The sequence below is a fragment of the Dysidea avara genome, chromosome 5 (genome assembly GCF_963678975.1).
Source record: "Dysidea avara chromosome 5, odDysAvar1.4, whole genome shotgun sequence".
Lineage (NCBI taxonomy): Eukaryota > Metazoa > Porifera > Demospongiae > Dictyoceratida > Dysideidae > Dysidea > Dysidea avara.
Window position 1 is genome coordinate 41,402,816 of NC_089276.1, and position 13,061 is coordinate 41,415,876.

A 13,061-nucleotide genomic window follows, 5' to 3' on the forward strand; every position below is an offset into this window, starting at 1 on the left:
TGTTTCGTTTGGGCTCTAGGCTTGCGACTGTGGTCAGTGAGTGAGTGAAACAAAATTTCAAGTTTTGAAGATTTTAAAAAAAATTCTATATCCGGTCACCAGTAAGTGTTTTCTTGTCTTTTAATACTTAATTCATGTCAGATGGACTAATATTATTCCGTAAAGGTGATTTTCGTGGCGTAAGATGATTTTTAAAGGCGGCATTGTAGGCAGAGTGCATCATTTTTGGGGGGATCTCAGTACTACCGTACTGTTTAATAATGTTAATAAATTGACATATGTGACCATCTCAGCAAAAACCCGTCTAGTTTGCACAAGCATGCGTATTGAGAAAATCGTAATTTAAAAATAATTCGTACATAAAATTATACATGCTACAAGAAAAATATATGCAAGTTTTCATCGGGCCAGTACTCAAAGAAAGAAGACTCAAATCGATTAAAATTATATACCATCTTATTCGCCTGCTCATGGACAGTTCAAAAATTATTGTTTCATTTTTGTAGCTTCAACGGCATGGGTGTCATGTGCATTTGTTTACAATGTGGTAACATAAACAAGATTGTCATCGTTTCTTCTACCAAACCGCCTTCATACGCCTATGCACAAGTAACTGCAAGGCTAAAATTATACCTTGGTTGATCTGCCAATACATGGTGAACATTGTGAGCCAAATTCCAACTTTGTAGACTAATCCAAACGGAAGTTAGGACTGTGAATGCAAGCACTTGTAGTTCATTTTTAGTATGGTCACTGTACAAATTGATTTCCATGTTCTTCCTACTTTCTAGTGCGGTAATTTCTAAAGTACACACCACAGAAGGCTGAAACTTTGATAATCCATTCCTTGGACACTGCAGATAATGGTGATTGAATAATTTTTTTTTTAATTGTGCGAACTAGTCGGGTTTTTGCTGAGACAGTCACATATCATTTCAGCCATTTATTGGACGCTACTTTCATAATAGCCTATTTTGGAAGGCTGCACACCTTTTTCATAGTTGGTACTGTATGGTGTGGTTGTCAGATTGTTGGATTAGATACAGTGTATTATTTCATTTTGCAACATACAATTATTATTATTATTAATTTTTACAGGAAATTTAAGGCATTAGCCTGTAAGTCCTGAGTCAATAAAAACTGTCAATACATTCTATCAGTCCAGCAATCATCAAGTCTTTGATTCTTTGTTTAAAACATCAATTGACGGTGAATTAACTGCAGATGAGGGTAAAATATTTTGATCATTAGTACTGAAACTACGTATGTACTCTTGTCATCCTATTAGCAAATGGTTTGAATAGCTTGTATTAATTGTGTCCCCTGGTTCTTGTAAATAAGTTTGGCTGAAAAAATAAGAATGGATTCAAATTCACATTCTGATGGAACATATTGAATGCTCAAATACCCTAATAGAGCAGTCAAGGTCTTCATAAAAATGTGTTCCTAAACGTAGCTTTAACCCTTAAACGCGCAAAGGCCATTATAATGGCCCTATTATTTATTACACCGAAAACGCACGAAAGTTTATGCTTACTTTCGCGAAAATAATCGCGCGTCTTTACAAGGCTGTATCTCTGAAAATCCTCGACGTATCAACTTGAAACTTGGTACACAGATGGTGGATACCCTGGGGTTTACCCATCGTGACTATCAATTGTTTATCATTAATGCTTTTCTATTTATCCGAAGTAATATGCGCATTACTTGGAAATAACCGTCATGGTAGGTGGCTCCGTTGGCGATTCGCCTCAATACTTGGTGTCGAGAAAGAGTTGTACCCTTGATACAAGGTGGTGAAATTCCATTGACATAGCTGCAACTCTCAGGTATTTATGAATTTTAGAAAAAAACTTGTGGTATTCACACAATTGTGCGAAGTAACCGCACGTCTTTACACGACTGTAACTGTGAAAATCCTTGATGTATCAGCTTGTAACTTGGTACACAGACGGTGGATAACCTGGGGTTTATCCAATATTATTATTATGTTTTTATCAATCATACTTCTCCATTTATCCACAGCAATACGCGCATCATTTGGAAATAATCATCATGGTAGGCAGCTCCTCTGTCCATTCGCCTCAACACTTGGTGTTTAGAAAGGGTGGTACCCTTGATACAAGGTGGTGAAATTCCAGTGACATAGCTACAACTCTCAGGTAGTTGTGAATTGAAAAAAAATTGTCGTATTCTCATAATTATTTTTACCCTGTAGGCATGTAACAAAGAACTCCAACACAATCACTGTGGCGTTTCAACATGCTGCCAAGACGTATTCTGGTGACCGGTCAATCAAATACCAACAGCAATCCATTTTATCATGCACTGTTCATCAAACAAAGTATTATTATTAGCATTAGAATTTGAAAAACTTTTCAAACATAAAATGTACATGAACTATATACACTAAAGAGCTGGGATCTTTACTCAGTAAAGGGTTTGCCTCATTTAGAAACCACCGATCCAAGTGATTTCAGAGAAAAAAACCACAATAGTAGAAAAACCTGAATTACAAACAGCTGTGTACATAACTAAACAGATAATACTGTCAACACATCTAAACTATATACATCAGCTGAACCTGTAAAAAGTCTAAGACACAGTAAATAGCATACACCCCTTATTTATTTATAGTTTTCCTTGGTGTGGTATATCTTAAAACAATTTTCAAGGCACAAATGAACCATTCCACAATTTACGCAGCCATACTTAGTACGTTTTCTATGTGTCTTCCGGTCAGAACACACTGCACAGTCACCGTCAGTCCCAAGGTTCTCTATGAAATGGCGTTCCTCAAGCCTCGCAGGCCATTGAGGTGGAAGAGCCTGTGATTGACGTCCTCCATGCTGGCGTGAGCCATGTCGACATAAAAGTTTAGTAGCCAGTTGCTCCCTAAAGCTTTTGATGGTCTACGATCATTGACAGGTGTGAAACAGCACTCTAGAGTATAAGCATTATCGATAGCCAAATCCCTACCCCTACCGGTACCTCTACCCCTACCAGTACCTTTCCTCCTACCTCGACTAGGCACAAGATCCATTGGAGACACAGTTCCCTTTCCTCTACCTCTCCCTCTATTTCTACCAGACAAAGGATCAGATGGAAATGGTGAGTAGTCCCTGCCTCTATCACTAGGTGAAAATGGGGCATGTGGAGAAGAACGAGAGCGCAGGGAAGAACTAACAGGAGAGCCATGGTAAGCCACAGGAGAACCACTACAGGGGTATTCAGTTTCCAGGCTACCCATCCCACCATCACTCACTCCACTATGTAGCCCAGATGGTCCAGGATGGCTTGACTCATCATGACCTTCAGAATATCTCACATCAGCTATTAGAAGAAGCAGGACTCAAGTTATAAAACATGTGAAAAGCATTATACCTTCATAATCATTGTTTGTTTCTTCCTCGATGTCTTCTTCGTCCTTGCTGAACTCTTCCTCACGATCATTTTCTTCCACATCGCCATAATCATCTATAATGGCAGGCGAAGTGCGAGGCGAAGTGCGAGGCGAAGTGATAGGACCGATTCATCTGTCCGCCATTTTACCGTCTTGTTCCCTGGTAAGCCTATCAAGGACAAAAGAGTCTTCTCCATGGACAAAAGAGTCCTCTTTGTCCGAGTTGTTCCAGTCATCGTCGGCGTTGCTATAGAAAAGTTGATCAACAACAGTATTTTCATCCATATCTCGCTTATCTTTAATCACAGCACAAAGTTCTTGAGCTCGAATTAAAGCCCAGAAACGTGGCTTTCCGTTGCACTAAACCGTTTCATGATCACGTAATCCTAGCGCGCGCACCTCTGTGCCAAATATGGAGGGCCACTTAAATGGCCCTTGCGATTTCAGTGCAATATTTCGTAAATTCGCGTGCGCGTTTAAGGGTTAAAAAAAAACCAAAAACATTGCCTACAGTGGGAATCGAACCTCTTACTTTAAGAGTTGGTATCTTACCACTGTATCAAGTGATTCCAGGTGGCTATAGACTGTTTTGTACCGCTTATAAGTGCTATATGTTCGTTAATCGTGTAGTCAACAGCTAAAAATTTTGCCAAAAAGTTTTTAACTGGCAATTAGATAGTTTTGACTATAAGTTGGTGTTTTAGTTAAAATGCTTTAAATTGTACCTATAAAATGCTATAAATTAATTTTGGTGAACTGAGACATTGTGAAAGGTAAAAAGGCTACGGCTCCTGGGGGAGTCCCTGCTGCCAGAAACTCTTCTCTGAGTTCATTCTATCTTGTCTTGATCTACAAGAAAGTGTGGACCCCATATAATGTTTCCATATTCGAACAACTGCTTTGTAACGCAAGGAAAAACTGTTGATATCAAGACTTGGGAAGGACTTCTTAATTAGCCCAATCATTCTGTTTTCTTTCCTAACAACTCAATACAATTTTGGTGAAGCTTTAGCTTTCATTAATATAATTCCTAAACCTTTCTGCTGGTAACAGACTCAAGTAGGGCTCCATTCATAAAGGAATAATGCACATTGCTCTTAGAAACATTAAAGGATAGCAGCCATTTAACAGACCATTCGTACAAGCAATTTATGTCACTCTGAAGAATCTCTTGGTTGTGTAAACTAGTAACAGACCTGTAAACCTTTGTGCTATCAGCAAACAAAAGTGATGAAGAAGAAACTGCGTGTGGGAGATCATTGATAAATACAGCAAACAGCACAAGTCCGAGGACAGACCCTTGTGTAACTCCACTCAGCACCTCAGAGTACTTAGATTTGGTTTGTTAACCACTACTCTCTGTGTAGTTGTGTAATGCAGGATCTTTTAGGCACAAAAGTGCCAAAGCCTTTGGAACTAGCTTTTGTCTATATATTTTTTGCAGGTTAGGTTTACAGTAGGTGACATACTATTTTGAAATAGAATTTTGTAACTTCATATTTTTGAATTTATTGCATGTATGACTCCTTTGTTAACGTAAATTGAAGCTGCTTGTGCCCATGTGTATGGTTAGTTTTATTATATCTCATGCATTTATATGGATTTCCAGGTGGTTTATACCTTGATAGTCGTGTAATTAAATTCAAACAGTATGCAAAAACAGTTTAAATGACAAGGTGCTGGTTGCTCTATTGAGTATCTCAATTGTGTGAGATTGTTAAGTGTAAGTTTACAGTATAGCTCACAGGTAATGTCACGAGTATACAGATGCGAGTAATGCTCGCATCTTCTCGCGGGATCATTCTTTTGTAATGTACTGTACAATACCTGTGGAATATCGCGTGAATATACACTAGCCACGCAAGAAACTCGTCACACATGAGAACACTCGCTACTGAGTTTAGTAACTTCATACAACACTTAAATCACATAAACATTTGTGATCAGTCCCATAATTATGTTCGTTCAAGCCTAGCTAGCTAATTATACAGTAGAATGCAATAAACGCACGCTGGGCCCGCAGAACGCAATGGGTGGAATATTTACAAAAATGAAAAAATCCGTAAATTCTAAAGCGCTTGTTTCACAATGAAGGAAAGTGATAACACCAAAACCCTTGGTAGCATCATGATCCCAAAAGCAACAGGAGTTCCAAATTCTTTGTTTCGTGTCAGTACTCTCAAGGAGACAGAAGATATTAACATTAGTCTGCCTTGCGTTGGATGAGCAGTTCACTATCGCTTTTTCTCACGTTCATTCGCCTTCGCCCATCCCCCGTGGACGTAGGAAAGGACTGGAAGACAAAACTTACCCAGCAATGGATTTGCTTGTTCATGGAGAATTTGATGGTGCAAGTGTCATCTTGGTAGAGGACTGCATCCGTATGTTATGATCATTTTATTAAACGCCTGTAGTTTATTGTCACTGTACAAATCAATGTTTGCTGTTAGCACTTCGTAGTGCTGTAACTTCAAAATTTCTTGGCTTCTAGAGTTGAAACTTCGGTTGACCATTCTTTTAACTATCTAGATAAAGAAAATACGAATTAGAAAAATGCACTAACTGGGGTTCTGTGACATTACTTGGCGACCAATCCATCTAGGTTTATGGTAGCTACTGCTAGCTACAGTACTGCATGACTGTAGTCCGTGACAGAGTCAAGGTCAAGTCAGTAGCTAAGTTACCAAGTATTTGGTAGCTACAACACATGCATTGCAATAGGAGACTTCACAGCTGACGGAACTGAGCCAGTGCCGCCTCCCAAGACCATAGGTGAGTCCTGTTATCTCGTCTTGCGTGACGCTCTCGAGTAAAGTTAGCTATCATGGAGCATTACTGTAGCCTTGCTGCATCCACACGGGTCACTAGAGCGCACATCGAGCACGTCACGCGTGTACATACGACGTTACCTGTGAGGTGTACTGTATAATAATTATTGGCTATTAAATATTATTGTAGCACTCTAATAGAGCAAAATTTGAATTTTGATTACAAGTATGCATTGTGTGTCTTACAATTAGTCTTATGGTGTGTTTTGTTTTGTATTCTTACAGTCAGTCATACAGTAGTACAGTGTTTGCAATTGTAGTCAGTTGTGATGCAGTTCCATGCTTCATGTGGGTCTTAGTGTTAGCATGTGTCATGTAAATATTGTTTTCATGTGTACAGTGTGTATTCTTTCTGTGTGATGTACATATAGTCAGTAGCACCATGTTGCTGATTGCGATTGTATTTCTAGTGGTTCTTGCAGTCAGTTGTATAGTTCAACTATTTTAGGCTTGAGCCAATTATGCTTTGAAAATAGCCTATTATGCTATTGAGCAGTGCTCAAAAATCCAGCCTATTATGTTCAAAATTATGCTTTCAAAATCGAGATGATGCTCTAGAGTTGGCTAAATTATTAAAGCATATCAGCCCTTCCTGACTGCTGTGTTGAGTAAGTGACTGCTCTATCAGAGTTCCTTGATCTTATTTCCACGAAGTATGAATAATAAGCTAAGAAAGAATAAAAATGATAACATTGCACAACTTCTTGATATGAAATGCAGTATTAAGATGTAATGTGTTCGTGTCTTACCGTATTCTTGGCATGCGCATTTAATTAAATCTTGAGAATCGTCCTATTATGCTGGCATAATGCTTGATACATTTGCTAGCCCATTATGCTCGAAATTATTCCAGAATAATTTGTGCAAGCCTACTGTGTTTGCACTTGTGTTTGTACTTGTGTTTATGTATTTGCTTCTCTGCATTTAAACTTACCTTTTGTTTTGCATGCATGTTTGTCATGAAGATCTCCTGAAGTTCATACAAGTGGACACAAATGATCAGTAACTTTGACCACGTACTTTTTAATACTGTATCTTACACCCAAAAACACCTTCACTGTAAAAAAAAGGTGCATTCAAGAAACTACAAGTACCTGTAACCCAATGTAAAAACAGCTCAGTTGTGGAGAAAGACTTCATGAAAGTAACAATAACTGGTAACTCAAGAGCTGATATCTGGAGCGGCCAAGAATCAATCTTAATCCAACTACCTATATACTAGCCATTTTTAATCCATTCATGCAACCCTAAAGGCGGCCAAATTACCAGCAAATTAGAGTTAAAAGAAATCAATTTAGGATGCAGTAAGAGTGAATATAGAACACAGCTGAAAGATAAAGGTTCAATGTTAAACTTTTAGTTAATTCCAATTAGTTGTATTTCAACATTTATTCTTTGCCACTTCAGATATCAGCTAATTCAATTGCCAGTTACTTTAATGGGTGCACTTGTTTTACAGCCAAAGTGCTCTTGTATGGATTAAAAAACTTTAGTATAGGTAGTTGGATTAAGATTGATTCTTGGCTGCTCCAGATATCAGCTCTTTATTAATATACTAGCATTGGTACCTGCCCTACGTGCAGGACCATCTCCAAATTAAACAGTTTAATGCCAGGAAGAGGGACCAAGCTTTAAACACCAGCACTGCTCATGTAGCTATGTAGAGTACATGGTGATGTCATATTTTTAAAGAGCATGAGGTTTCCTTATGCCATCCTGCTGAAATTAATGATACAAAACACTAAAGTTTATTGTTTGAGGTTTTGACAGGAATGTAGTTTAATTATTCAATACGTCTTCCCTACCAGTGATTTCAACATGCTGTAAAGAACAAACAAAACCTACGCTGCTTTACATGCAGGACAACTAATGTGACAATAATTAATATATTGGGAACCAAGCATAAATATTAGTGTCCTATATTTGTTATGTAGCATGCATGTCAATAGTGCTTTAAAATACATGATCCTTATGTAGTACATATTATAGTGAAATAATGAGCATGCAAGGTTAATTAGCTAAAATGCAAGCAAGCTAAGGCAATTTTATATGCAGTATACTTACATGTTATTGCTATTATCTACTTTACCAGTTAGGTACTGGAACATTACAGGTGGTGTACACATGGTACAGTTTCAGTTTCTACATGATGTTTACCTTACCAACTGTCACAAAGAGAAATGAACTTGGGAATAAAGCCAACACACAATTTGCAATTATAGTTACTGCATGGCAAGCAAAGGTTCAGAACTTGTCCTATGCTATGCACTTTCAGTTCTGATGTTGCAGTGACACATATACCTCTTGCCATACAAAAACTCAGTTTTTATTAAGGTAATGTATGATCCTTTAGAGTGAAAGCACGTAAGCAGGATTATAGTGAAACAGTTGTGCCAGGTCAGAGGCAGTTCCTCAGTGTAAACTACGGTATCTACATGGTTCCAGTATTATCACTTTTCAGATGCACGGTGGTATCTGTCCAATCATGCGAGCTGCCTATTTATTACAGCAGTAATGAGGTAAATCTGCAGCTGAACAAACAGATTTGCATATCAGTGCACACCTATGTGCTTAAAACAAAGATGTAGATATTCTGGATAATGGTGAAAGAAGTTTTTATCTACTCTAATACAACACACTGGACCAACACATAGATGAACAAATATGTTGGCAATTTGCCTGCCCTATCCCAAAAGTGCTATAAGAGTCCCTATGATGTGAGGCAGTTAAGTGCCAGTGTTGAAAAACTGAGCATAAGAGTTTGTAGATGAAGACTTGCATGGAACATATAGAACAAAAAGGTGTATCAAAAAGGTCCCAAAAGTGAAAAAAAGGAAGTTATGACCTAGGCGGGGATTGAACCCAGATTGGTTATAATAACTTGGGGTTAAGGGAGGTGCACAAATCACCACAGTTGTTTATCTGTGGTTTTGACAGGAATGTAGTTCAACTTTTCAGTGATCCTTCCCTACACCAGTGCCTTCATCGCTCTATAAAGAGCAAACAAAAGTACGTATTGATTTGCTACAACAACACTCGAGTTGCCAGATGATAGGCATTTAATTTTGCTAAAGTCCCACATCGATACGGCAAAAGTTCAGAACTTGTCCTATGCTATGCACTTTCAGTTCTGATGTTGCAGTGACACATATACCTTTTGCCATACAAAAACCCAGTTTGAAACACCTGCAGTGTAATTGACCATTAAGGTAATGTATGAATCATTAGAATGAAAGCATGTAAGCAGGATTATAATGCAACAGTTGTGCCAGGTCAATGCAGTTCCTCGGTGTAAACTATGGATCCAGTATTATCATTTTTCAGATGCACAGTAGCCAATCATGCAAGCTGCCTATTTACTACAGCAGTAATGAGGTAAGTCTGAACAAAAAGTTTTGCATGTCAGCGCACACCTATGTGCTTAAAACAAAGATGAAGATATTCTGGATACTGGTGAAAGAAGCTTTTACCTACTCTAATACAACACAGTTGACTAACACACAGATGGACAAACATGTTGGTAATTTGCTCCAAAAGTGCTATAAGAGTCCCATTGATGTGTAAGTGCCAGTGTTGAAAAACTGAGCATAAGAGTTTGTAGATGAAGACTTGCATGGAACAGATAGAACAAAAAGGTGCATCAAAAAGGTCCCAAAAGTGAAAAAAAACAAACTTATGACCTATAGGCAGGGATTGAACCCTGGCTGGCTATAATAACTTGGGGTTAAGGGAGGTGCGCAGTTGTTTATCTGTGGTTTTGACAGGAATGTAGCTCAACTTTTCAATGATCCTTCCCTACACCATTGCCTTCATCACCCTATAAAGAGCGAACAAAAGCACATATTGATTTGCTACAACAACACTCAAGTTGCCACATGATGGGCGTTTAATTTCGCTAAAGTCCTGCATCGATACGTGCTTTGCATGCCAAGATATGATGAGCTAAAAGTCGTGTTTTAAAAGGGTGTTCACAAAAAGGTACTGAGGAGAAAGAAAAAAAATCTGTCAACACGTGGATTCGAACCCACGACCTCTTACACGCTAGTCAGGCGTTCTACCACTTGAACAGTATGTGCTGTGGTTTTCAAAGGAATGTTGCTCAAGTTTTCTCTATACCTTGGCCTTCTATGCGCTGTAGAGAACGAACGGAAGCACACGTGAACTTGTGATAACAATCTTAGAGTAGGCGGATGGTGAGCGCTTCATTATCAGCACAGACTGTGTCGATTCGCGCCAAGTCTGGTGAGTAAGCGGCGTGACGGTCAGACGGACAGACGGCTTTTCAGCTTTATATAGAAGTACCCAGAAAAATTTGGAATTTTTAACTAGAGTAGGGATCGTAGCACATCGATAAAAAGTACTGAAACAAGCTGGAGTAGTGCACGATAGTAAAACAATAAGTGTTATATCCCTACTGTGCATTTCCATTATGGTATCTTGAGCACAGTAGCGATATAACACTTCTTATTGTTTTACTGTGATTTAATATCGTGCATTACTCCAGCTTGTTTCAGTACCTTTTATCAGTGTGCTATGGTCCCTACTCTAGTTGAAAATTCCAAATTTTTCTGTGTACTTGTTTGTTAACTTTATTTTTTGTAAATAATCATTATGACTGGTGAACCCATTTATACCGCATCTAAAATGACGTCGCGTGCCCCAGCTATATAAATTATTGTCTGGAAAGTTAAGTATCCATTATGTTTTGTTGTCAGCTATCTTCAACCCGTTACACAGCATTTCGGATCAAGAACTGTTCGAAAAGTGTCTCTGCAATCCATGCATACCGAAAGAAGAAATGGAGCCACGTTCCCCAGTTATATCTGAAAAAATAAAGTATCCATTACGCTTTGTTATCGGCTATGTTCAACCCGTTACACAGCAGTACAAATCAAGAACTGTTCAAAACGCACCTCTGCAATCAAAACAGCCACTAAGAATATGGTTGATTTCTGTTACGAAGGGAAGCCATCACGTGCTACCGCCAAATCGACATTTTTTGCTGGCCAGCAAAGATGAATGGAACACATAGGAGGACACTGATAAATCCATGAAGAATGCATTGTATGTACTGCGCTATGCCAAAAGGTACCTCCTTGGCCAAAGTGACGCCGAACAGTGAAAAATCAAGCCCATAGCCTCAGCCATTATCAAGAGGCATCAGTTAGTTTCTTAGTCAGTCAGTATAAACTTCTGCTGAATAAGTTTTTTTTAAATTCCGTACCAACTTGTTGAAAGTGTTTCAGATCAATCTCAAAGCTTGTTTGGGTTTAGTTTTTATCTAACCAATACTGTCTCATCATCGGCAGGGAAAATCGAGGCTGTTTTGGGATGATTTTATTTAGTGGGCCACGCCTACTCCTTTGTGGTCCCTACTATACATTACTATCGTACTGTATGATAAGTTACAAGCTATTTTTACATTGGGTTACAGGTACTTGTTGTTTTTAGGACATGCCTTTTCTTTACAGTGATGGTGTATTGGGGATGGATATCACTAATTTTTGTTAGTGATAGTCTCACTGGGGGAACAACAAATTGTTAAAATGGTAATATTTAGATGACTGATATTTGGAAATTAGCAATTAAAATGCACAATAGGTGACTGCATTTGACAAGACCCAGCTTCGACACACAAAACTTAGTTAGGAGATATGGTGATTATAAGTAATCATTGTGTAATAACTTCCGAGTGCCTACAGCTGTACAAACAAAAATTATTCATCTATTTACTAGCTATCACTGTGTGGGTTTATAAGTTTCTGATACCCAAAATATCTCCTGTTTTGGGAAGCTTTTTTAGAGTGGGTAATAATATCATAATAGGGGAGGAGGGTGGGCTTCATATAGGAGTATAAAATGGAGCAAGAAGATGAATGGAATCCAGAGGACAAGTTTGGGCCCTCCATGACCCTCAAATCACTCCAAATTGACCGAGAACACTATTGGCGAGCTCTCTGTGAAGTCCCAGCTTACTACACACCATTACAACAAAGCCATGGCCATTTAATGGTGCCAATCTTCCACTCATAGCTTTGACAGGCCTAAAGAAAGCTGCTGCAGAAACCAGACTTGCCAGTCCTGAAGGAAATACAGAGTGGAATATGATAGTGTATTAGACCAGCAGTCCATTTCTGGTAAAAACGTAAGTTTGATTTTGTGTGTGTGGAAGCCTGGTTATGTGAAATCCAGTCACATATTATCTTGGAGAGTCAAACATGCACACATCATCTTGTTTGACAGTGTTATAAAAAAGGCATACACATTACTGACTGTTCACACTGTACATTTGGAAGTATGAATTTACAGTGTAGAATAGACAAACTGTTTTGTTAGAGTTTAGATCTATTTTTACTGTGGAATTCATTAAATTTTACGTACAATATCTCATATTTGTGGTAAATCCTTCAGACACCTTATAATTTTGCTCATAATTAAGCTTGCAAGTGCCTAATTAGTTCACAGCTAGCTATTGACTGTTCTATTAGAGTAGAGTTATCTTTATTAACTGTTTACAAAATATATCTGTGGTAAATACTTCAGACATCTTATGCTCAAACTCCATCTGTAACTGTAAATTACTACACAGTTAGCTATAAATATTTTGCTCTAATTTTGATATGCAACTGAATTCATAATACAGACCATTTATTGCACAAGAACTGATGGATGGTGGTACAACGCAATGCTTACCAGCAGCTACAGTGATCTTACTTAGTTCTTAAAAAGTGGGAATTGGTACAACTCTAATCCTGATTTTCCTGTTGTATAGATAAGAAATATATTTACCATGTCATACATTCTGTTTGATGGCCACTTGTTGTTTGACA

General features: G+C 38.2%; 2 protein-coding genes and 1 long non-coding RNA gene across 3 annotated transcripts in view; 1 reads left to right on the forward strand and 2 right to left on the reverse strand.

The window, feature by feature from the left end:
• Window positions 1-13,061, reverse strand: part of LOC136255297 (hemicentin-1-like) — a 239,616-nt gene that overhangs the window by 214,825 nt on the left and 11,730 nt on the right. The window lies entirely within an intron of this gene.
• On the forward strand, window positions 1,464-3,053 carry LOC136256282 (uncharacterized). The gene is made up of 3 exons (XR_010701425.1): window positions 1,464-1,829; window positions 2,026-2,162; window positions 2,219-3,053. It is a non-coding gene; the product is annotated as an uncharacterized lncRNA (long non-coding RNA).
• On the reverse strand, window positions 2,348-3,806 carry LOC136256281 (uncharacterized). Its single transcript, XM_066049200.1, has 3 exons — window positions 3,553-3,806; window positions 3,385-3,477; window positions 2,348-3,333 (listed from the first exon to the last, which is right to left on the reverse strand). Exons 1-3 carry the CDS (start codon window positions 3,686-3,688, stop codon window positions 2,780-2,782), a joined length of 783 nt encoding a protein of 260 aa, XP_065905272.1. The 5' UTR covers window positions 3,689-3,806; the 3' UTR covers window positions 2,348-2,779.